The sequence below is a fragment of the Camelina sativa genome, chromosome 5 (genome assembly GCF_030686135.1).
Source record: "Camelina sativa cultivar CO46 ecotype springtype chromosome 5, ASM3068613v1".
In the NCBI taxonomy this organism is placed as follows: domain Eukaryota; kingdom Viridiplantae; phylum Streptophyta; class Magnoliopsida; order Brassicales; family Brassicaceae; genus Camelina; species Camelina sativa.
In genome coordinates, this window is record NC_141884.1 from 11,588,331 (window position 1) to 11,612,944 (window position 24,614).

At 35.6% G+C, this 24,614-nt stretch overlaps 5 protein-coding genes across 8 annotated transcripts; 3 read left to right on the top strand and 2 right to left on the bottom strand.

Annotated features, from left to right (window-relative positions):
• The first annotated feature begins 2,417 nt into the window (after window positions 1-2,417).
• On the top strand, window positions 2,418-6,687 carry LOC147943603 (shaggy-related protein kinase zeta). Of its 2 annotated transcripts, none has more exons than XM_087449934.1 (12): window positions 2,418-2,915; window positions 4,051-4,143; window positions 4,346-4,405; window positions 4,497-4,769; window positions 4,858-4,932; window positions 5,010-5,066; window positions 5,282-5,422; window positions 5,513-5,563; window positions 5,674-5,769; window positions 5,881-5,964; window positions 6,104-6,205; window positions 6,305-6,687. In XM_087449934.1, exons 1-12 carry the CDS (start codon window positions 2,808-2,810, stop codon window positions 6,398-6,400), a joined length of 1,236 nt encoding a protein of 411 aa, XP_087306060.1. In that variant the 5' UTR covers window positions 2,418-2,807; the 3' UTR covers window positions 6,401-6,687. The 2 variants fall into 2 exon arrangements, with proteins under 2 accessions (XP_087306060.1, XP_087306061.1); XM_087449935.1 differs by having other exon boundaries at window positions 2,498-2,915; window positions 4,039-4,143.
• A 186-nt stretch (window positions 6,688-6,873) lies between these two features.
• On the bottom strand, window positions 6,874-11,189 carry LOC104786532 (aspartate aminotransferase, mitochondrial). Its single transcript, XM_010511962.2, has 10 exons — window positions 9,933-11,189; window positions 9,623-9,708; window positions 8,733-8,939; window positions 8,527-8,632; window positions 8,336-8,440; window positions 8,081-8,253; window positions 7,767-7,926; window positions 7,479-7,574; window positions 7,291-7,385; window positions 6,874-7,159 (listed from the first exon to the last, which is right to left on the bottom strand). The coding sequence occupies exons 1-10, from the start codon at window positions 10,128-10,130 to the stop codon at window positions 7,087-7,089; spliced, it is 1,299 nt and encodes a 432-aa protein (XP_010510264.1). The 5' UTR covers window positions 10,131-11,189; the 3' UTR covers window positions 6,874-7,086.
• A 136-nt stretch (window positions 11,190-11,325) lies between these two features.
• LOC147943604 (uncharacterized) lies at window positions 11,326-12,410 on the top strand. 3 transcript variants are annotated; one of them, XM_087449936.1, is made up of 2 exons: window positions 11,326-12,119; window positions 12,216-12,410. In XM_087449936.1, exons 1-2 carry the CDS (start codon window positions 11,326-11,328, stop codon window positions 12,232-12,234), a joined length of 813 nt encoding a protein of 270 aa, XP_087306062.1. In that variant the 3' UTR covers window positions 12,235-12,410. The 3 variants fall into 3 exon arrangements, with proteins under 3 accessions (XP_087306062.1, XP_087306064.1, XP_087306063.1); XM_087449938.1 differs by having other exon boundaries at window positions 11,326-12,076; XM_087449937.1 differs by lacking the exon at window positions 12,216-12,410 and having other exon boundaries at window positions 11,326-12,123.
• Window positions 12,411-12,529: 119 nt separating this feature from the next.
• On the bottom strand, window positions 12,530-15,504 carry LOC104786534 (ATP-dependent zinc metalloprotease FTSH 2, chloroplastic). The gene is made up of 5 exons (XM_010511964.3): window positions 15,331-15,504; window positions 13,853-15,034; window positions 13,452-13,765; window positions 13,125-13,365; window positions 12,530-13,021 (listed from the first exon to the last, which is right to left on the bottom strand). Exons 2-5 carry the CDS (start codon window positions 15,032-15,034, stop codon window positions 12,662-12,664), a joined length of 2,097 nt encoding a protein of 698 aa, XP_010510266.1. The 5' UTR covers window positions 15,331-15,504; the 3' UTR covers window positions 12,530-12,661.
• A 1,426-nt stretch (window positions 15,505-16,930) lies between these two features.
• LOC147943605 (putative F-box/FBD/LRR-repeat protein At3g49480) lies at window positions 16,931-17,760 on the top strand. The gene is made up of 3 exons (XM_087512290.1): window positions 16,931-17,083; window positions 17,201-17,272; window positions 17,485-17,760. Exons 1-3 carry the CDS (start codon window positions 16,931-16,933, stop codon window positions 17,758-17,760), a joined length of 501 nt encoding a protein of 166 aa, XP_087368416.1.
• Window positions 17,761-24,614: the final 6,854 nt, after the last annotated feature.

The window sequence follows — 24,614 nt, forward strand, 5'->3', positions numbered from 1 at the left end:
CAATTTATCTTTTATACCACACATATATATCTTACACTATGTGTAGATAGATGCATAAATCTAGTAACAGAATTACATGTTGTTTTCATCTATATAACTCTATAAATACAGTAAAATCAATCACCAGTAAAGTATACTTCATGTCAAGAATTGCCTTGATTTTACTTCTACATGTTTTACCTTAGAAAATACAGACATTACAATTGTAAATCATTTTTAAAAGTCTTTTAATCATGCAATTTCAAAAATTTAATTAGACTATGGGCCAGTTCGTTTAATCATTCAAGTTCACGTTTTCTTAATCGGTTGTTGGTTTAGTTTTAGCGATACTAATTTTTAAGTCGCTACCTTGTAATTTGAGGGTTGAAACGAACAGACCTTAATACTGAAAACTTGAGGGTTGCCACTACAGTAACATTATATTCCCTTTTAATATATAAGTTATAATAAAAAAAATAAAACCTTTGGAGTTGTGCAAAAGGTGCGGTATAGCTTATGTATTCTGAATTGTTTTTTCTTGAAAGCATCGTAACAGTTTTTCCTATGATTTTTGCTTTACATGTTATATAACCACACAAAAAAATGTGAAAAACATAGGCTTAAGAACATAATCTAATATTAAATTAAGAATCTGGTATACAAATATTAGTACAATATATGTAGCTGATGATGCCATATTTATTTAAAAATGGCATTTACGTTATCCTGTTAACCGCTCAGAATCAAACTCTCAGTAATATATATATATATATATATATATATATATATATATATATATATATATATATATATATATATAGGCATGAAATTATCATAACCTTCTATCCTAATGTTCACATGAACTTAATCTTATGTACATGATAACTTTAGTTTACATGTAATTTTGAGACTATAATACATGAATTTAATAAATTATTGGTTTAGTGAATTAACTTAATAGTTGCACCTCCTAGTTTCTTTTTACTTCATACTCAAGATGCCACTGGGTTAATCTCTGAGAACAAAAATCCGAAACAAATCAATAAGTTGAGGCATGCAAAAAAAATGGAACCAAAGAAACACCAAAATAACACTACCAAACAATAAAAAAAACACCAAAATAATTAAATAGAACTACATCGATGAATCCGAGTGATTGGCTTGTCAATAGAAGCAGTATTTATACAAAAACAAATAAGTTGTCATTTAGGTTATAGGAAAATCTTATCATTAAAAATATATTTTTTAATAGTTATAATTCCTAAAATTACTCTGAATGGTTAGTAGTTTAGGAAAATTATAATTCGTAATTTTAAAAAATAAGTTTACAAATGTGATCAATGCAATTTGATATAGGAAAATATTTGTTATATTGGTAGATATTTTAAGAAAAATCCATTAGTTGTTATATTAGTGACTGTTTTGATTTTGTACTAACATAGTTGCTAATTATTTAATTGTCGATTAGTTATGGCAAGTACAAATTATTAAAGATTTATTTGATTCTGATTTCCTTATTATTTATATTTAATTGATATTTTCTGAGATTTTGGTGTTAGTTTCCTTATTAAATTAAATGCTAATTATTTGATTAATTTCGTGGATTGATTTATTTAGATTTTATGGTAGGTTTTTATTGTTTCCGATTTTTATGTATTACTATCATTTAATATTTTTTCGGCTAGTATAAATTATAATTACTATCAATCTGTTTGGCTCTAATTTAATTTCATTTCCAATCTGTTTGGCTCCTTATTTATACTTATCCCTATTCAGTTTTCAATGGCATTTCATTGTAATAATTTCTTAATCTATGTCTACTTATTAAAAATGCTTCCCTTTTAATAGTATATATATACACAAGAAAATTAATACAACGAGAAGCTTTTTGAGCGACGGCCGAACTGGTGGCTTCGGTTTAGCTTGGGGATGTTTGGCGGTTGCAGCCACCTTCTCCATAGTAGCCGTATTCGTGTGCATCGGTCACAATTTATAAAAAAGAAAAAAGATGAGAAGAAACACAAAACCAGGGGCGGACCCACGTTATGGTTTGTGGTGGCAGCAACTAATTGCATTTTTAATAAAAAATTTTATCACAAAATCATGTTATATTTAGCTAAAATCCTCTATGGAGTAGATTAATATCTTCAACTACTTCTCTGACTGTGATTGAATCGAGTTGAAAGTAGGATGATAGTAATCTCAAAATGTTCACTTGGAAACAAGTGTGCGACTATTCTATGAAACTTTAATAAACGTCAAAAATAGAATACGACTTTACAAAAAAAAAAAAGAGATTCCATGAATAGTAGTAAGAGATTTGACCAATGAATGAATAATAATTAATAAAATAACGGAAACAAATAATTATAAATCTGTATTAATAGTACAGATAGATAGACATATTAAAGAGTGAAGTTTTTTGTGTTGGAAACTCCAAATAACATTTAATCAACAAGAGAAAAAGTAGGTGTAACCAAAATTAACATGTTATCATCAGGAGGTACTATATTGTTTTATTATCTGATTGTGTAAACATGGTAACATTAACATCCAAAAATTAGTTGCATTAAGGGGGGTTACGGATTTACCAGGTTCACTAATGACTTCACTTAACTAATTAGTAGTACTACTTTAATTAACAACAACAGATAAGCGTTCCCTTTGGTTCGTCTTACACACGCGCTGAACTCGAGCGTGGGTTATCTTTTGATCTTTGAAACGATTTCTCAAGTTTAGACACAACACAAACCACAGGTGAGAGAGAAAAGAAAAAGAATAGTCTTTTACTCTTTTGAGTGTGGGAGAGAGAAAGCTGTAAAAAGCACATGACTTCAATACCATTGGGGCCTCAGCCTCCGTCTCTAGCTTCACAGCCACCGCATCTTCACGGCGGAGATGCTTTGAAACGTCGTCCTGATGTCGATACAGACAAGGTTTGTTTTTTTCGTTTTTTCTTTTCTTTCTTTCAACTTCACGTTTGAGTGTGTATCTCTCTTTCTCTCTATGTTTGATCCTTTACGTTTGGTGTTTCGTAAAGAATGCGTTTTTAATTTTTCGATTTGTGGGTTTTCTAGATCTCGGCTAGATCTAGCAGCTTCGATGTGTTAGTGAATCGATCTGTGTTCTTTTTTTTTATTCAGCGTTCTTCTTACCATAGAGCTCATCGAAGAAGATGTTCGTTTTTGACTTCTTAGTAGCTTAGTTATACTTTTTCTAGTGAAGATTTGTTCTCTTGAGCTATTTTTGATTACTAGTAGTGATAAACCTTTGAACCCTAATGAAGAAATAAAGGTTAAAGAACAGTAAAATTCCTTGTCTCTGAGTTAATTTAAGAGCAAGACGACGATGTAAATCTCTTACTAGTTTGTTTTGCCTTCTCATGTTATGAAAGATTCGTCAGCTTGCTTTATTTGGCTTCACAGAAGTACTTGTGGATCTTTGAGTCTTTTTTTTTTTTGTTTTCTGACAGGTTTTGGAGTATTAGTGTACTTACTTGTATGATTCTTGGCCCATTCTTTCTGTCTCTCTTCTTTCTGTATTTGATTCCGAACTCTTTTTGTTTTGTTTTGTGTTCTTTTGCTTTTATTCTTCAACTGACAGTGTTTTGTTCCATGGTTCTATGATTGTGTGTTTTGATTTTGTACAATGTTTTTTTTTTTATGTCCAGGAAATAGTTGACATTCCATATGTTGCTTTACCTTTGAACTCCCACTTACCATTTACTTATCATTAACCACTAGTATGCATATCTTCTCTTGATTTTGTTTCTATCAACTTAGCCTCTTGTTTATAGGAACATGCAACATCCTTCAGATTTACATTTTTGTTACTTTACTTAATTAAGTTCTCTGTAATCTGCGCATTAACTGTTCTTAGATGTGAATGCTATTTACAAAGACAAGTTTAAATTCTGGAAGATTTCATATACTTGACAGACAGAGATAAAGAACGATTCAAACCTTTAGCATGATTTGTCTATTGGTTGATATACATTTAGAACGAAACCTTCATTATTTGTATACAAGCGTAGTTTAATGCTGGTAATAATATGTTCAGGTTTGATTGCAGGATATGTCTGCTGCTGTCATAGAAGGAAATGATGCTGTTACAGGTCACATCATTTCTACTACAATTGGAGGAAAAAATGGTGAACCTAAACAGGTTTGATTCTGTTTTTTTTTGTTAAATATTTTTAACGGAAGGTTACCTTATCTAAGGTTTAGATTTATCATTTGTTATGTTGCTTTTCCCATATATAACTTCAACAGATGAAAAAATGATTTTTGACTTCTTTATGACTCATTTAATCCAACTTGAAGTAATTTTTAACTCACTTACATTTTCTTTCTTCTGGTCTTTACAGGTCATTAGTTACATGGCCGAGCGGGTTGTTGGAACAGGATCATTCGGGATTGTATTCCAGGTACTGTTGTGCTTCTCACTTCAAGCCTCTGTAAGCAATGACCTTTAATTTTTCTTTCCTTTCTGATCAGATTGTTAACTTACCATTCTAGGCAAAATGCTTGGAAACTGGAGAATCAGTAGCCATTAAGAAGGTTTTGCAAGATCGCCGCTATAAAAACCGAGAGTTGCAGTTAATGCGACTAATCGACCATCCAAATGTGGTTTCCTTGAAGCATTGTTTCTTCTCTACAACGAGTAGAGATGAGCTTTTCCTCAATCTCGTTATGGAGTATGTACCTGAAACGTTGTACCGGGTATTGAAGCACTATACTAATTCAAACCAGAGGATGCCTATTTTCTATGTCAAGCTTTACACTTACCAAGTATGCATTGTTATCTACTGTTTCCCCTAACAAATATTCTTACTCTGTTGTGTTTATGCTGAAACGGGTTGGAAAAAATGTTGTGCAGATCTTCAGAGGCTTGGCTTATATCCATACTGCACCTGGTGTTTGTCACAGAGATGTGAAACCACAAAATCTTTTGGTACGTTGATCTATTGTGGGTTTTTTTTCCTATAACCTTGACTAGATTGTAATACAATTCTCTGGTGTGTTCCATAGGTTGATCCTCTCACTCATCAGTGTAAGCTTTGTGATTTTGGAAGTGCAAAAGTATTGGTAAGAGGTTTATACTTTCATTTATGCCCTTTTTTATTTTTTTCCATCGTTCTTATGTCTATGTGCATGTAGTAGTTAAAACCTTCATTTAAGTGAATGTTATGGAAGTAATTTACAAAAGTAAAGGATGGTCTACATGTTCTATACCATGAAAATTCTATCAGATATTTCTCTGTTACCCTGACATTTGCAACATTTGGCTATATTTATATTAGGTGAAAGGTGAAGCAAACATATCATATATCTGCTCCCGGTATTACCGAGCTCCAGAACTCATCTTTGGGGCCACAGAGTATACATCATCCATAGATATATGGTCTGCTGGTTGTGTTCTGGCAGAGCTCCTTCTTGGTCAGGTTAGTGTATCTATCTTCTATTTATCTTAGAGAACTAAAGCATCTCTTCAGAATCTTCCGTAATCATTTTGATGTTATTTATCTTCACAGCCGTTATTTCCGGGAGAAAACTCAGTGGACCAGCTAGTGGAGATCATAAAGGTGAAGTCTCTTTGTATTATTACATCATACCTTGGGCTTCAATTCATGTGTTGTATTTAAACTTCCTATAATCTGATAGATTTGTCTTAATTTCTGCTGCGTTGGTATAGGTTCTTGGTACTCCAACTCGAGAAGAAATCCGATGCATGAACCCAAACTACACAGACTTCAGATTCCCACAAATCAAAGCTCACCCTTGGCATAAGGTATATATATGTACAACTTCTTTATGATCATACAATGACTTAATTTGCCCTCAAGTATATTCATAAAAAATATATACTAAAACATTACACATACTGCTTTGTGACCTTCAGGTTTTCCACAAGCGGATGCCTCCAGAAGCCATTGACCTCGCATCCCGGCTTCTTCAGTATTCACCAAGTCTGCGTTGCACTGCGGTTAGTATTTGGAAACCACGAAGCACTCTTAATTGTTAGAGTGGTTTCTCTATGATTTCTTTGGACCCCAACTGTTCAGTTAAACACTTAAACTGTGAGATTTTGTTCTAACTTACATATGTTTGTATACTGTCTGAAGCTCGAAGCATGTGCGCATCCATTTTTCAATGAACTCCGCGAGCCAAATGCTCGTCTTCCAAATGGACGACCTCTGCCACCTTTGTTCAACTTCAAACAAGAGGTATGTTAACCGCTCCAAAATCATACTACTTCGTCTTGAACCAAACATAACTGAATGTTGAAAACAGTTACTTCATCTGTTACCTCTCTTATCTTTCAGTTGGCTGGGGCTTCGCCGGAACTTATCAACAGGCTAATTCCAGAGCATGTGAGGCGACAGATGAATGGAGGCTTTCCGTTTCAAGCTGGTCCCTAGAAAATGATCTCGTAACTGAGATGCTTTTGGAGAGCAGAATGCTTTATGGAAAGGAGGATGGGGAGATTTGACTTCTTTATGATTAACTAAGTATCAGTACCAGCTTCTGAGAAGAGATGATGTCTCCTAGACGTGGCCAATTCAGCTTTTTGAGAAATCAAGAGGTGTGATGATTGTGTCTATTATTATTCTTTTTGTTCACTGACTTGTAGAGATACTTTTTCTCGTGTATCAGTATTTGTATATGTTTTTGTCCGTAAAAAAAAAGAAACGAATCCGATTCCAAAGATCTACAAGACAAAGAACCGAAATGATCAATGAAATCATGATAACCTAAAGTTTTTAAGCCTACAACAGAGCAGTCTCTCTAACTCATAATAGACAAAGTTGCAAAACTTACAAACAGATCTTAAAATCATAAACAGTTAAAAAGACATGCCAAAGGAAACAAGCAAACACAAAAAAAAAGCAAATGAGAAGAAAACAATCTGAATTTTGTATATTCAAGAAGAATCCAATCCATGGTTCAGGCCTGTTTTTATTGCCCAGCTAACAGTGTATGACTGGACCTATGGGGTAAACTTTTCAGTTCCCACGAAAACAATTGAAGAACAAATCTTGCTTCCTGTTTTATTGACTCTTCAAACAAAATTTTTATGTTTGGGTGTAACATGCAAGTACATGATTTAAGAAGACTTGGTGACTTCATGTATAGCATTTGCAAGGTATCCTACATTTCCTGTCGTAACACCAGCCATACTGCAACCAAAACATCAAGATCCTTAATGATTTAGAAATGGTTTGCATTGAAATTAAGCATGTTGACGTTAGAAAAATGGGGACATTTGGATCTGAGCTTAAAGATTTCTAATCAGGAGAAAGTGAAGTACCTGATACGGCCGTTACGGGTCATATAGATGTGATATTCGCTTGTTAAGCGGTCAACCTGTTCTGGTGTTAGCCCACTGTAGCAGAACATACCAATCTGTATCCCCATAAAGATAGAATTATGCAATTGTGTGAGTCAGGTGAGAAATCACAACAAGTTCAAAAGAAACACAGTCTATTTTGTAATTACCTGCTTGGTAACATGCTCCCATGATAAAGGCGATCCTAACTTCTCAAGGCTTTCTCTTAAAGTAGTTCTCATGCCGATAATCCGATCAGCCATGACCTGTTATGGTACAGATAATTTTACATATGGCTTATCAGATTTTAATTTTATAGTTGATTATTATACACAAAAGAGTGAACATGGTTACAAGGTTTTTTCATAATGTGTGCACATGAAACATGGAACATGGGATAAATTTCAAGAAAAAGGAAGCTACATAGTTAAGGAGATAACAATATGATGGAATGGTACCTTAACTTCCTTTAGCCACAGACTCTTTAACTCCGGGTCTTCAAGAATGGTTGAGACCAGTTGAGCACCATGTAAAGGTGGGTTGCTGTACATTGGTCTAGCTAGCTGCTGCAACTGACTTTTCACAGACACGGCTTGTTTTGCATCTTCACAAAGCACGCTGCAGCAAAAGACAATGTCGTCATGTTCATATTCAGTTCTACTTTCATCACTAAATAAGCCTCTATGGCTATACAATTTGATGACGCATACATTCGAAATTAAGGTGCTGACATATTTCTAATTTCCATATTTTTGCTGAATAAAATGAATACCTGAGACATCCCACCCTCTGGCCGTAGAGTCCCATGTTTTTTGCATAAGACTGAGAAATTCCAATATGATGACCATCTTCAAGAAAGATCCTGATGGACTTGGCATCTCTCGCTGGATCTCCACTAGCAAAACCTTGGTATGCCATGTCGAAGAATGCAAAATGACCTTTAGCCTGAAACGAGAACTCACTGTTAGTTTGCAGTGGACAGATCAGGGAGAAGAAAAGTCACCATAAACAATTGATGAGTTATCACCTTGAATAGCTGTGATATCTCTCTCCATTGTTCCTCTGTAGGGTCTACTCCAGTAGGATTATGAGCACAGGCATGAAGAAGGAAGAATGATCCATCCGGAGCATTCTATATAAAAAAGGCAACATAATCAGGATGTTATTGACAAGAAAATCAAGTAAAGTTGGTTGTTGAAGAAGATGTTCTTTGCTAACCTTCACATCATCCATCAATGCTGAGAAATCCAAACCCTTGGTTTCTGGATGGTAGTAATGATATGTCTTTTGAGGGACTTCTGCATCTCTCCAGATATTGTGGTGGCTGTTGATAAAAGAATACATTAAGCTATGCTATTTTGGGGAAGCAACAGAAGGTTGAGGTTAATATGAGGAGTCATTAAAATTAACTGTATAAAACTCACTTGGACCAGGTTGGTACAGGAATGTAGATCTGAGAACCAGGACAAAAACGTTTCTGGAAGTCTGCAAACAGTCGGCAGGCTCCAGTGCCAGACAGAGTCTGAATTGCAGCTATTCTTTTATCTTTAATAAATTCACTATCATCCCCATAGGCAAGCTTCAATGTTAGGTCCACCATTTTGGCACTTCCTCCCATAGGAAGGTACTCCCTTTAGTCGATTAAGACAATAGAGACAGATCAGATCAGTCTGGTGAAATAAGGGAAATAAGATAATTGATGATGCTGATTAGTCTGAGTTCTTACTATGATGCATGCATATGAAGTATCACATATTTTTAATACGCCAAAAGCAATGATACAGAATTAGGATTTGAGTACACTCTCCACTACATAGTTTTCACAAGCATGCAACATAAACTAGTGCTTAACATATCACCACAAGCACTTATCAAGAAACCATGAGCACATTTACATATAATTGTAAGGGCTAATTTGGGTCAATCAGCTGAAATCAAAGTAAACAAACTTGTAAGAAAAGAGATTAAAGTGCTTGACATGGAACTCAGAATTTTGATTAGATGAGCACGATCACTAAAATAAGATAGCATCAGCTACAGAAACATATAGCTAACAGACATCTTCTCAACATGCATATCATTTCCACAAATGAGGTTCCACTGCTCTGTATTCTCTAAAACGCAAATATAACCACATCCAAAAGAGTAAACAGAGAAGCTCTTTCATTCCAAGAGAAAAAGGCGAATCAATAATCTTTTCGTCAGTAACAATTCAAGAACTTCACCAAGAAGAAGATTTCAAAACTTGACAATCAATATTGTCATGTCAATCAACAGAGAAGCTCATTTGGGGAGGAGAAAGAGAAAGTCTTACATGAAAGTGCTCCCAGCAAGCCTTCGCTCAGCTTCTCTTACACAATCCAAGACAACAGGCTTGCCATTATCATCACGATATGCTCCCTATATGATATATCCAATTTAACACATATTAGCTTCATCAATAAGTAAGCCACCATACAAAAACTCCTCGATCATAATCAGAAACAACCAAATCTCAATTCCTGTTTTATCCATAAGATCTCAATTTTGATAACATCCTCCGAAGGACAAAAAAGAAAAAAAAAGCTAAATCCGTAAGGATCTGTAGTAGTAGTAACAGGGGAAAACAGAACAGAGAGACTCACCACACCAACATTAACTTTGTCAGGACTAGGATCAGCGAGAAAAGCTTCGGTAACTCCGAGGATCGGATCTTTAGGAGCAGGCTCAACGCTCTTCCACCATGAAGACATAGATCTCAAACCACCACCGAAATCGCCTGAGATCGGAGTCATTGCTCGACGTGAAGCTGCTGCGTTTCGGATCATCATCGCCATAGCCATAACTCTTTGTCTCTCTATCTTCTAACGTCAGACACAGAGAAAAGAATCCTCGACGAGTTTATATATAAAGAGAGAGAGAGAGAGAGAGAGAGAGAGCGTAGGAGAAGCAGCGACTCGTTCGAAGTTTGAGAGATGAGACAAATGAGCGATGCAAGTTGCTTAGAAAATGGTCTTGGACTGTGTGTAGTAGTTTGTGAGAGATAAGGTTTTATTTATTAATTAATAAATAAATTAAATGGTAATAAATAAATAATTAAAAAGGTAATAAATATTTTAAGCAAAATAAAATAAAAATGGTAATAAATGTTTGCTTGGCTCTATGTGTCTTCTTTATTCTATGTCAGATTGTTTTGCTCTCTTTTCAATCTTTCCGACACCTGAAAATCTACAAATCAACGTCTGATTGTAGAATCTAACATGTTATGGTAAATCAGTAAATGTATATTTTTGACTATTTCTTTTTAATTAACATTTAACAACAATATGTTAAATTATTGGATCAATTGAGTCAAGACAATATATATAACATTCTTTACTATTCACCAACAAAAAAAATAACATTGTTTACATAAAATGCAGATATAATTCTTATTTAAGTTAGTCATAACTTATAACAAGTTGTTCATTATAGATAAAGAACACTTTCGCAAGAATTTTTGAAAAATAAAATAGAATTATAGAATATTTTTTTCATCTTTTCTTTTTTCATCCAACTAAAAATATAAAGGTAAAGGAAAAAATTAATTTTAGAATAATGGAAATTTAGATTTTAGAATTATGATTTTCATCCTTGATTTGTTTACATTTTTTGATAAAATATCATCTCTAAATTTGGTAAAGCAATCTGTGTATGTTGTAGCCGTTATAAAATAAACGATCGTATTAATTCAACTGATTACAGATCCATTTTTAAAAAAATTATTTGGCCGATGCTTAAAAGTTAAAACCACTCTCTAAAAACTCGGAATAATACTAATTTAACATTTTACAACAAAAAATTATAAATAAAATGTTTTAAAAAGTGAAAGGTTACGGGCCAGCCAGATGGGCCTATAGGATTAAGGGGTTTCTACTTTTTTTTTCTAGTGCGGTATAAAGTTAATGCGTGCGTAGTAAACTAATAAATTGTTTTCCCCTTTCAGCTGTTTTTTGCTTTTCTCCATTACAGAGGAGTTTGTGAAGAAAGAAGATTTCAATGGCGGACGATAACACTGTCACTGAAAGCAAAAAGAAGAAGACTACTCCTTCGATTCCGGCTAACTACATCAGCATCCTACAGCTACAGGAGCGTTGGATCAATGAGAAAGAGAAGAAGCGTAAGGAAGAAGAAGAGAAACGACGGAAACAACAACAGGTCGAGGAAGAAAAAAAGAGAGAGGAGGAAGAAGATCTGAAGATGGAGAAGCGTTTGAATCGAAGCAATCAGGGAAGAAAAAATAAATCTACGAGCGGCGGAGGAGCAAGATTTGTCGAGAAGGAGATACCGGAAGTAACGGCGGAGGTTGGGAGCGGTGGAGGAGGTGAAGATACGGCGGAGATGTTACCGAAGAAGGATAGGGGATTTAGGAGGAAACGGTATGATAGTAAGAAAAATAAGAAGAAGACAAATCAAGATGTGGCTTTGGTAGATGATGATGTTGTCGTCGATTCTGGTGGTTGTGGTTCAATCGCGCCGACTGATTCCGTCGTGACGGAGAATTCTACACCGGCGAAAGATGCGATTCGAGTTTACAGGAAGAAAAGTGAAAAAGCAACGACGGCCGTAGAAACACAATTTGAGGATCTCTCTATCAAAAGAGATGAAAACAAGAATCATCTCAAGGCACAAACTAAACCGAGTAACCGTAATCGGGTTAAGCAAGGGAATGATTTGGCGCATTACCGTGTTAAAATGCCGATCGGAGCTGCTTCTGCTTCAACAATGGTGTGGGTGAAGAAAGAGAGAAGTAATGACGATGGAATTGCAAGTGGCGTGAAGCCATTAAATGCGTAACGTTTTTGATTTAAATGTTGCTTCTTTTAAGGTTAATATATTTACTAATTTGGAATTGAGCATTGATTTGTGGGTTTGCTCTGTGGTTTCAGGTTTGCTCCTGGAAGGTGAACAAAGCGTGACAGTATCAATTTGGTAATATTCTTTGATGTTGGTTGAACAGAGAGATCATGGTGTACAAATTTTATGGCTTTTGTAAAGCGTTTAGTGGGCTATTATTAAGGTTTGAGGTAATTGTATCCAAAATGTACAGAAGAAGTATGAATTACCAGACCGATTTGGTGTTATTACTCGTGCAAGCTTCAAAATACTTTTGATTCTCTCTTACAATATTGCAAGCTAATTCTATAAAGAAATTTCTTAAAATTGGATAATCCAGCACACACTAATTTTAAACACACATAGCTTAGGTGGATATACCAATTTAAACATTTACTTGTTACTAAGTTTTTGAGATAGTATCACATGTCTGTAGTTCAAGTTTGACAGATAAAATTTACAGAAAAATTTAAGTATTACAAGTATACAAATCCATTACTCAGACGGAAGCTGGTGTTGGTGCTGTTGTTGGAGTTGTTGTTGTTGAGGAAGGAACCCTGTTCTCCGGTGGGATTTCAGTAAACTCAGAGAGGATTGCCCTGAACTCGTCACCGCCAATGGTTTCTTTCTCCAGAAGCACTTCAACAAGCTTATCCATTGCTTCACGGTTGTTCTTTATGTGGCTTAGAGCTATCTCATATGCACTGTCTGATAGTTTCTTCACCGCAGAGTCAATGTCTTCTGCAAGCTTCTCAGACATGGAGTTTCTTGCCATCATCCTCATGATAACATCACTTTGAGCTGATGAATCCATCAATGACCATGGTCCAATATCAGACATTCCAAATGTTGTTACCATCTACAAAGTTCAACAGTTCTCAAGTTCTCAATATCATCAACTAGTAAAAGATCATACTTATTTACAGGTCCAAGCATGAATGTTGTGAAGCAGTTGAATGTACCTGTCTAGCCAAACCGGTGATCTGTTGCAAGTCACCAACTGCGCCAGTAGTCACCTCGGAATCACCGAAGATGACTTCTTCAGCGGCTCTGCCACCGAGTCCACCAACAATTCTTGCAAAGAGTTGTTGCTTGGAGATGAGTGTCGGGTCATCTGATGGAATGAACCATGTCAGACCTCTCGCTTGGCCTCTTGGTATCAACGTTACCTTTTGCACTGCATCATGTCCTGGAGTCAATGTTCTGCAAAAGGACAAAGTATATAGCTTCAAAGTAAGTTCTTGATAGTAATAATATACAGACCGGCCTGTAATCTGCTTCTCACTTACCCGCACACTGCATGACCAACTTCATGGTAAGCAACCAAGCTTTTGCTCTTCCCATCAGTCATCACTGTTCCTTCCATGCCAGCAACGATTCTATCAATGGAGTCATCAATCTCTTTAGATGATATCGATGTCCGCGCTCGCCTTCCCGCCAATATAGCAGCCTCATTCAACAAGTTAGCGAGATCTGCTCCACTAAATCCGGGGGTTCTCATTGCTATTATTTCAAGTGAGACATCATTGTCAAACTTCTTATTACCGGCATGAACCTTGAGAATATCTGTTCTCCCCTTAACGTCTGGAACATCAACACTTACCTGCATCAGAAACTTATAAAGTAAGCACCAGCGCTAGGAGTAGTATAGGATTACAAAAAATATCAATGTGTATTAATCAGATGGTACCTGTCGATCAAACCGTCCTGGCCTCAACAAAGCAGAATCAAGAATGTCTGCTCTATTGGTTGCAGCAACTACGATAACACCAGTGTTACCTTCAAAACCATCCATCTCAGTTAGGAGCTGATTGAGGGTCTGTTCTCTTTCATCATTACCTCCACCAATTCCGGTCCCCCTTTGCCTACCGACAGCATCTATTTCATCAACAAAGACAATGCAAGGAGCGTTCTCCTTGGCTTTCTTGAAAAGATCACGGACTCTTGAGGCACCAACACCAACAAACATCTCAACAAACTCAGAACCAGAGATGGAGAAGAAAGGCACACCAGCTTCACCAGCAATGGCTTTTGCCAAAAGGGTTTTCCCGGTACCAGGAGGACCAATAAGGAGAACACCTTTCGGGATCTTGGCACCAACCGCAGTGAACCTCTCGGGTTTCTTCAAAAACTCCACCACTTCCATGAAATCTTGCTTTGCTTCATCAACTCCAGCAACATCATCAAAAGTCACACCAGTGTTTGGCTCCATTTGGAACTTTGCTTTGGACTGACCAAACTGAAGTGGGTTACCAGGACCACCAGGTCCACCCATTCCACCACCAGAACGTCTCGAAAGAAGGAACAACCCACCAATCAAAAGCAACGGGAAAGCAAGATTACCAATCAAGTTGAACAACACAGAACCTTGGTCTTCCTGAGCATTATGTGCTGCAAAATCAATATTCTTAGCCCTTAGCTTTTGAAGAAGCTCCTGACTTAACCCCGGTAGCTGAACACGTACACGCTCAACACGGTTACCCAACTCAGGAGAAACAGCTTCCACAATAGCTATTGTCCCATTCTCATACAAATCCACTTTATTCACCCTATCCTTGTCCAAATACTCAAGAAACCTAGAGTAAGACATCCGAGACGAAGAAACCGCTTGTTCTTCTGCATTTGCTTTCCCACTTCCAACCAAACCAACTCCAGCATTTCCTAACAAGATTTTGAGAAAATCTCTCCTTCCTTCATGTTTCTTCGAATCCAAAGAAGCCTTCACAACGTTAAACCTAGACGTCCTAATAACTGAAGAATAGGATGAGAACAGACCAATCTGTCTGCTGGAAAAGTTTTTACTTGACCTCTGTTTGGTTGTTGTGTGCAGTGTCAATCCATTTCCCACAAGACAAGTAGATGAAGCTGCCATCTGAAATCCATCACAGAGCAAACAAAAGTAATTACATTATAGCAAAATCAGACTGAACATGCAATTCAAAATCTTAGAAGTAGAAGAACCTATTCCTCAGATATACGACTAACCCATAAATCTATCATACTTCTGGGTTCTTAGTTCATTGAATTATCTAGAATTAGAGAATCAAGGGACTAAAACTAGCACAAAAGCGACGAAATCAGAGTTTGCTGAACAAAACCTAGTCAGAATCATGCAAACGACCGAGATTATACAGAATCTAACAAAAGAGAAGAGGTAGAATAAAGAACCTGTATCGATTACAGATGAGAGTTGTTGAACAAGGAGAATCTCGTCTCGAGCTCTGTAGATATGGAGGATGGAGAGAGAGGAGGGGAGAAGAGTGAAGGACCTTTGGGAGATTTTTTTTTCTTTGAAGGGGAACAGATGTGGTTCGTGAATAACTTACGTGTCTTTCATTTAGTGGTTAATTTAGTTACCGAATCTAACCAAAACTGGTATCCAAACCAAATTAAATTAAAATTGGTTTACTTAACCAGTTTCAATCGTCACTAGCCGCCGCTTATCAGATTAGGGAACTGGAATAAATTATGGTTTAGGTTGGTTTAACATAATGTTAGTCCCGGTTAAGCTTAAAAGTGTGTTTTCGTTCGTCCCGGTTTTAGTAAGAAAAATCAGCAAGTTCTCTTTTTAATTTGTCTTAAAGAGTGTTTTTGTTGTTTAATAAAAATCACATTACAACAATAACAACAACAACAAAATCCAAAAAAAAATGATTTTTACATAAAGAAGGTTACCTAAACTAAAATAACCAAGAACAAAGGTAAAAAATATACGTAGTTACAATCACTGAACCACATCGAGAGAAAAAATAATAATCATTTACAAGGTACAATGCGGAAAATTAAGAAAGGTGAAAATAATAATGAATTGCGACAAGATATTTTTGTATATTAGAATACGAGATGAAAATTGGAATACCTTTAACAGAAAACCATAACCAAAATTGCATAAATGTCTATTATTGACGTTATAAATAGACAGCATTAACTCGAGTAAATTAGAAGAGAGTATTTGATATTTTATCCTTCAAGGATAATGAGAACTCTTGTCCCAGGTGATTGTGTGTTTGTTTGGTTTTTTTTTTTGTTATCTATGCTTGATTTTCACATTAAACCAAACATCGATTCAAGAATCTGCATCAAACAATAAGCATAAAGAAAGAAGACACAAGCAATTTGTTCACCCTGAGTTCAGCTCTCGGTATGAGAAGCCTACGTCTCAGGAGAGGGAAGACGGTCCCTCAGCCAATCCACTATGATCAATAGATTACAAGTGTTTCTTTCACAAGAGAATATGCTCACATCTCTCTTTCTCTCTATTATAAACATAACCCTGGAGATACATGAACACTAAAAGGAAGAACAAGAGAAGAGAAGAAAAGGTTGACATTCTAACCAAGGCATTTGATAAGAACAGGTTCAAGGATATGAAGAACCATATTGGAGTTCACAGTATTATGTCTAAGAAGGATTTCAAGCTTAAAGGGGAGATTGTTGGGATAAGCTTGAAGAAGAAGATAGCTTAAGTCAGAGATTATTCTAATCCTACCGAGTAATGGTTTCCCTAAAGGATTAGGATTACCTAATGTTTAGGAATTATCTAAACACAATTATATTTTGTATTAGGAATTATCTCTAATCTCTATAAATATAGCTAGAGTTGCCAAAGTTGTGGTAAACCTACGAGCTTGAGAGATTATGATTAAGAGATTGTGAGAGAGAGCTTGAAGTTTTAGGTCAGTTTCTTTAAGCTAATAAGAGAGTCATTCTTATAACAATTTTGTGTTCTTAATTCTTTCTTGTTTAAACTAAAAAAAGTAAGAGTCAGATGATTAAAGAAGACAGGATTAGCGAATTACCTGACGATGTGCTCGCAGAGATATTGTCGCTTCTCGAGACAAAAGAAGCAGTGTCTACTATGGTTTTGCCGAAACGATGGCGGTCTCTTTGGCCGGTCCTATCACAACGCATCACAACTCATGTATATCAAGTTGACCTTACTTTTCAAGGTTGAAACGGTACGTACTAGTGATATTATTGTTATGCTAAAAAAAATATAAATAAAAATCAACGTTTTGATTATATATGTTCATTGCAGACTGGGGGTTTTGACGCCATTTACTTCTTCCGATTTGGACTTGAAGATTGTAAATTTTTTGCACCATATAAAGTAGATTGGTTGCAACCATTTATGTGGTTTCTCCCAAAAAAACTCCTCTTAAACTACAAGTTGTTCGCATCGTCGACAAGGTTTAATTACCCCACCCACTGATTTATTTTTTTATTAATGGATATGGACTAATAAACATCTAAACTGAACTAGTTAAACGTGATGTATAATTGCACAGTACTTACATATTATCTTTTGATGTTGTTTCACAGACAAACTCGGATTTCCCACTTTCATTCCACCCACCGGTTTCTGTTCCAGAATGTTTGTCAACCCATCTCAAGATCTTTCAGTGGCACGGCTATGGAGGACAAAACGCAGAGAAAGAGATTCTGAAATACATACTTGCCAGCTCTAAGTGTTTAAAAAGAGCTTACATCTCCACTGAACCCCGTGGTCATCGTAAAGATATAAGAAAGAACAAGATGAGGAGAGTGTTAGAATCTATGCCTAGGGCTTCACTATTATCTAAGCTTCACTTTTATTAGACGTCAAAACTGATCTTTTTTTATTTATTAGAAATAGAATTCTATTTGATTTTCAAGATTTATGAACTACGTATTTGTTTTATAATTAAAAAAGGTGTTATTAATTTCAAATTATGAAATCCTTATTGACCATACATAGCCGGTTTAAGACTTCTGATTCGCACGTACGTACCAAGTTTCTCACACAAATCACAAGCCAAGACGTAGGCCTGGGCATTCGGGTACCTGTTAGGGTTCGGATCGGATATTTCAGATTTTCGGATTTTCGGGTTTAGAGGTATAAAACCCATTCGGGTATTTTTAGAATTTGGGTTCAGATCGGGTTCGGTTCGAGTATTTTGGGTTTGAATTCAGATTACCCAAAATTCACAAAACTCAAAATTTTAGTATCTAATTTAGTCTAAATTATTCAATAATACGCAATATATCTTAAAATTTAGAGTATTTTTTACCCAAATTTACTAATAAACAGTTTAAATACCTCAAATTATCTATATCTAAAAATCTGAATATTTTGGACACTTATATTTTTAAAATTATAAATATTACTAATATATTACTACTATATATTAATAACTAGATAAAGACCCGCTCGATGTGCGAGTTTTAATTTTTTAAAATAAAATTAACTTCAATACAAATATATTAAAATTTATTGTACATTATTTATATTTTTTTTGCTATAATACACTGATTTATATCTATATACATGTATGTTACCATTAAAAGTGTATTTTTAACACCTAGGTATACTGTATGTTACAAATATATTATTTACCACCTCCTAGAAAATGTCTATATGAACAAATTAAGCCAACTACTATATGTCTCTTTACTTTCATTTTTGCATAGTTTTTTTAATCACTAAAATTGTTGGCTCAAAAAACATTTTGTATAAGAAATAAATTACATTACAATAGTGTATGACTAACTATGGAGAGAACCTCGGTTATGCTCTCTTCCCTTATGGAGAGAACCTTGCGTCCAACCTCTTCCACCATGGAGAGAACCTTCCCTTCGCCTTCCTCTTTTTTGAGAAATAACATTGCATCCAACCTCCCCCACCTTGCTCCCTTGGATAGATAACCTAGCGTCCAACCTCCTCCACCATTGAGAGAACCTTGGCTCTGCCCTCCTCCTGTGTGGAGAGAACATGTTCACGTCTTTTAGCTATGTCAAAGTTGCTTGCTCCAGCAACCAATGAAACTAAAGACCATTTTCCAACGTCACAAAATCTTTTAATAGTAACTAATGTTAAATTTTCCAATGTATTCATAGAAATTTCTTTGACACACCATGATGTAGGCTATGTCTCCAAACTCTTATGGATCTATCAACAACAATTTATGTTTTTCCAATCTATCTATGTTTGTTGTAGCCTTGAGTTTGATTAGCCTATTTTATCCAACCATTAGGTTGATGACCTTCTCCTCTTTATCTCATTATGAGATTGAACGAATGGTAACAATTATGTTTGCACAAAAAAAAAAGGATCTATGACCAACCAATCAAGGTTGAGAAATTAGAAGAAAATTAACTTGACATAATTATAGAAATAATAAAAATTTATAAGCATGGTAATATATGAATCTCAAATAATTCAAAGATGAAAATATAAATTAAATAAAACGAATCTAAAACTACTGCAAGAAATTTTAGTATACAATATTAGAAAAAAAGATGCATATCTTAATCTTCCATTTTTTACCTTGCGTCCAACCTCCTCCACCATTGAGAGAACCTCGGTTCTGCCCTCCTCCTGTGTGGAGAGAACATATTCACGTCTTTTAGCTATATCAAAGTTGCTTGCTCCAGCAACCAATAAAACTAAAGACCCTTTTCCAACGTCACAACATCTTTTGATAGTAACTAATGTTAAATTTTCCAATGTATTCATAGAAGTTTCTTTGACACACCATGATGTAGCCTCTGTCTCCAAGCTCCTATGGATCTATGAACAACCATTTATGTTTTTGCAATCTATCTATGTTTGTTGTAGGCTTGAAATTGGTTAGCCTATTTTATCCAACCATTAGGTTGATGACTTTCTCCTCTTTATCTTATTTTGAGATTGAACGAATGGTGACAATTATGTTTGCATAAAAAAAAGGGTCTATGACCAACCAATCAAAGTTGAGAAATTAGAAGAAAATTAATTTGACATAATTATTGAAATAATAGAAAATTATAAGCATGGTAATATATCAATCTTAAATAATTCAAAGATGAAAATATAAATTAAATAAAACAAATCTAAAACTACTGCAAGAAATCTTAATATACAGTATTAGAAAAAAAGATGCATATATTAGTCTTCCATTTTTTTTTGGGTCAACATATTAATCTTACCTATTCTAAACTGAAAAAGTAGAAAGTAGGAGTATATTTTGGTTTTGAAAAATAAGGAAAATTTGTCTTTCCATTAAAAAAGTTTGACCAATAGAACAAAGTTGAAAGCAATATTTTTAAATAAATTATTTTGTTAGATGAATAATATGAGACGATCTATGTTTATATAGAAGTGAGTATTTACATTTTTTATAATTAATAATTTTCTATATATCTTCCTTAATCCCTTTTCACGATCTGATCATTAAAATTGACATTTACTAACTTTGATATGTGATTTCTCATCATTAAATTTGACATGTGTCACGATCTGATGAGTTACTAACTTTGAATATTTAATCGTTAAAACTGACACGTGTCACAATCTGGTGAATTTACTTTGATATGTGATTTCTGATCGTTAAAATTGACACATGTCACGATCTGATGAGTTACTAACTTAGATATTTAATCGTTAAAACTGACACGTGTCACAATCTGGTGAGTTTTTAATTTTTATCTCTGACCGTTAAAACTAACACGTGTCACGATCTGGTGAGTTACCAACTCTGAGAACTAATATAATAAGATGTGGGTATATTTGGATATCCGTTCGGATTTCGGTTTGGATCGGGTTCGGGTACGGATTTTTGGATTTAAAGATTTAGATTGGATTTAAAGGTTTGGGTATTTTACAATTTTGGATACGGGTTCGGATTGGATTTTTTGGATCGGGTTCGGATCGGATCCGGGTATTTTGCCCAAGCCTACCAAGAAGGAAACGAAAATGGCTTTTTAGTAACCAAACTTGAATTTCACAAGCGAAAATATGATCGGATGACACAAGCATCATGCTGCAGGTGTTGCAGTCATTCAAGATACAAAATCTAAAATATCTCAAAAGGTTCTATAAGATGTTTCCAGAACTATGAAGATGTGTTATTAATTTTTTGTGTTACCCTTAATTAAACTGACAATTACAAAAAAGCTGTTATTTATCTTTATATAGTTAAGTACATTTTCTTTACTCTTTCCAAAAATGCTGCACCATTGACCAAAAATTCAACTTGCTATATTTTTGGGATAAGAAATATGGAAGATTTAGGAATAAGAACCAAAAAAAGGATTCTTAACTTAAAAAATGAAAGGCTAGAGAGTTTATATAAAACTCGAACCCTAAAAACTTTAGTTAGCTTCACTGATAAGAAACAGATGTTGTTAGGTCGTCAGCTTTTGCTTATACTCGGCTCGATATGGCTGGCACTTTAGCAATACACAGTGCAAGACCATCCGTAAAGAGTGAGAAAGGGATAATTGAAGACAGGATCAGTTTGTTACCCGACGATTTGCTCGTAAGTATATCGTTGTTTCTCCCTACGAAAGAGGCCGTGTCTACAATGATTTTGTCAAAATGATGGCGGTATATCTGGACGATGCTACCAGAACTGGAGTACAAACATAGTGACTATAAACAACTCCCTGGGAAAAAGAAAGAAAGCATTTGGTGGTTTCTTGACGAATCATTGCAACTCCATAATGTTAGATTGTGGGCTTCCAACTCAAAACCAATTGGCAATGAGTGGAGAGACCCATATCTTATATATACTACTTAAGATCCTACTCAACTTCAAATGTGGGATATTTTATTCCTAATACGCCCCCTCGAGACACTACAAGAAAACAGGCGGTTAGCGACTACACTATTAGTCGCTTTGTAGTCGTAAAAACTGTGTTTACGACCAAATAGCGACTAACTCTAGCAGTCGGAGAACGAGAGTCGCTAATTAATGTAGTCGTATTTATAGTCGCCTTTTAGCGACTATTGCACGACCATAACATGTAGTCGTCCTATAGTCATAAAGTAGTCGTTTCGTAGTCGTTAAAATAGTGTCTATTTTACGACTATATTGTGATTAATTAGCACATGCAAATGGTCTTCTGACTGTTGTCGGTTTTTAGTCGTATAATTGTGGTGACAAATTGGCGACTAAGTAGTAACTGAGTGTTTATAGTCGCAATATAGTCACTTAGAGTAGTTACTATTTAGAAACTACATTACGACTATTTGGCCAGTGATGTTGATTTCAGAATCTGTATGTTACGACTATTTAGCCACTGATGTTGATTTCAGAATTTGAATGTTTCATATACTAATTTCCCATTATCCTATTCTTTTCATTCTTGTATACCAATTATAATTGAAAGATTCGAATTTGGAAAGACATAATATCGATATATTGAAATACACAGTACATGTTCAAGTTACAGAAATAAAAAAAGGTCATAAACACAATCTGAAAGTGGCAATGAGTTCATACAAAAGAGCGAGAGATAGAGTTCATACAAAAGAGCAAGAGGTAGAGTTCATCTTAAAAGAGTGAGATTGAGTTCATCCAAAAAGAGTTAAGACATAGAAGAAACCTATTAAGCAGCGGTTGATGGAGTTGGAGTTGGATCATCTTGGGGAAGAGGTTTTGTGGTTGTCTGTTTGCTTGCAACGAAATTCTGAAACCGCGGATCACATTCCTTCAGAAACTCCTCGACGATGGAGATATGGTCAATCTTGTCCTTCTGGGCAGCAATAACTTTGGATTGCTCAGCTTCACGCACAGCTGTTTCTGCATCACGCCTCTGCAGTTGAGCAGCCTGTTCTTCTATTATGCGTTGAGCTTCCTTCAACTGTTCTTGGAGAGCCACAAAGGTAGAAGAGCCACATGCTTGCTTATGCTTTCCATTGACAAGGCAGTCCTTGAGGCTTCCAACTCCATAAGGTGTTCCTCTTGTATCTTTCTCAGTGGACTTGAAAATAAGAGAAAAGTTAAGATTAGAGGATGACAAATTAAACTACAAGACTATAAATGTGTATTGGTTTTTTTAAAAAGTTACCTCAAGGAAAATTTCTGTATATTCTTCTGTTGTGAGGTCTCGTGGCCGTGATTCTCCATTTGACACAGCAAAAGACTCTGCCTCGAGCTGAGACAACCTCTCTTGAACATTCTCATAAGTTTCTGCAATCTTCTCTGCCTTCCGATCAACATATGTACCATCAGGCTTTGTATGTGCCTTGATAAAAACCTCACCAAGTCGGACTTCTCTTTCCAATTCCTCAACCTGCAATGTTAGCAAAGAAATAGAGATTAACTAAAAAAATAACAGCTATGTAAGAATTGAAAGTGGCAAAAATAACAGCTACTTAACCATTTCGTCTTGAAGCTGTCGATATGACTTTGGCCCTGAGAGGTGGACGTGAGGACCTAGGCCGTTACGGTCAGACATACGGGCATCAGAGTAGGTTTTACTCCTTTGTTGTGCTTCTTCAATGTCCCAGTAATCCTCCATCGTAACCCAGAGAGTGTCGCCAATCCAGTTTGGTTGAACTCGACTAGTCCTCACAGTGCTAACCATGTCTTTGATCCGGTTTTGACAGATTCCCTCAAAGTAAGGTTGAACAGTCCCAATTATCAAAGGATCCCAGGTGTGGGTTTTCTAGAAAAAAAGGAGCTATAGTGAGTGAAAAGAAGACGTGTAAAGCTATGTATGAAGGCTATGTATGAAAGCTATGTAAAAAGGAGCTATCCTTACTGCGAACTCAATGAAGTATCTCTCTTGTTTGTCCCGCGGCACACATGTCCAGCTGTAGAAGGGACCTTCGAATTTGTTTTGAAGAATTTTAGTAATCTTCCGAACAAGTTTTGATCCTTTGTCACGAGTAAACTTCCATACACATGAACCAATAAAATAAGTAAGCAGGTTACTTAGAAGCAAATAATAGACAAACCAAAAGAAATGAGATCAATACAAGAGGCATCAGTTTCTATTTGGTTACAATACGCATACGCATAAGACAAAAAAATACATCATTGCTATTCGTATAAGACAAGAACACAATCATAAAACACCATTGCTATTTGTATAAGCCAACACCACAATCATAAAACACCATTATAAGCCAACACCACAATCATAACACACCATTGCTATTTGTATAAGCCAACACCACAATCATAAAACACCATTATAAGCCAACACCACAATCATAAAACACCATTTCTATTTGTATAAGCCAACACCACAATCATAAAACACCATTGCTATTCGTATAAGCCAACACCACAATCATTACAATACATTGACTATTCATATAAAACATGTGAAGAGGAAAATCATACCATTGGGTGTGGGAGAGAGGACGGTGGTGAACTTATCCCTGTCTGGAACCACAAGCAGTGAATTTAGAGCATGCAACACGTCCGCCTGTAGTTTGGGCAACACCGGAGAAGATTCTTCTTCGAAGTTGTTCCCTTGAGATGATGGATGCAATGGTTGCTCCTGACTTATGGCCTGACTTCTGGTCTGACTTCTCGCCTGAGTTTGAGAGGGTCGAACTGGAGAAGGCGGAGAGACATCCCAACTTCTGGCCTGAGTCTGTGGATTGAAGTGGACTTCTTCTGAAGGAGTCCGGTGTAGTTCGGGTGGAGCTGGATGTATAAATGAGTTCTGAAAAAGCTGTTGCGGCGGAGGACAGT

Bases quoted from the DNA above. Each gene is read 5' to 3' on its own strand.
- LOC147943603 (XM_087449934.1), top strand. From the start codon at position 2,808: ATGACTTCAATACCATTGGGGCCTCAGCCTCCGTCTCTAGCTTCACAG. The intron at 4,770-4,857 runs GTATGCATTGTT...AATGTTGTGCAG, and splicing joins TCAAGCTTTACACTTACCAA to ATCTTCAGAGGCTTGGCTTA. The intron at 5,067-5,281 runs GTAAGAGGTTTA...TATTTATATTAG, and splicing joins TTGGAAGTGCAAAAGTATTG to GTGAAAGGTGAAGCAAACAT.
- LOC104786534 (XM_010511964.3), bottom strand. From the start codon at position 15,034: ATGGCAGCTTCATCTACTTGTCTTGTGGGAAATGGATTGACACTGCAC. The intron at 13,766-13,852 runs GTACCATCTGAT...TTTCTGATGCAG, and splicing joins CAGGACGGTTTGATCGACAG to GTAAGTGTTGATGTTCCAGA. The intron at 13,366-13,451 runs GTAAGTGAGAAG...GTCCTTTTGCAG, and splicing joins GTTGGTCATGCAGTGTGCGG to AACATTGACTCCAGGACATG.
- LOC104786532 (XM_010511962.2), bottom strand. From the start codon at position 10,130: ATGGCTATGGCGATGATGATCCGAAACGCAGCAGCTTCACGTCGAGCA. The intron at 9,709-9,932 runs GTGAGTCTCTCT...TATATCATATAG, and splicing joins ACAAAGTTAATGTTGGTGTG to GGAGCATATCGTGATGATAA. The intron at 8,254-8,335 runs GTGATAACTCAT...TTCTCGTTTCAG, and splicing joins AGATATCACAGCTATTCAAG to GCTAAAGGTCATTTTGCATT.
- LOC147943604 (XM_087449936.1), top strand. From the start codon at position 11,326: ATGGCGGACGATAACACTGTCACTGAAAGCAAAAAGAAGAAGACTACT.
- LOC147943605 (XM_087512290.1), top strand. From the start codon at position 16,931: ATGATTAAAGAAGACAGGATTAGCGAATTACCTGACGATGTGCTCGCA. The intron at 17,084-17,200 runs GTATATCAAGTT...TGTTCATTGCAG, and splicing joins CACAACGCATCACAACTCAT to ACTGGGGGTTTTGACGCCAT. The intron at 17,273-17,484 runs GTAGATTGGTTG...GTTGTTTCACAG, and splicing joins AATTTTTTGCACCATATAAA to ACAAACTCGGATTTCCCACT.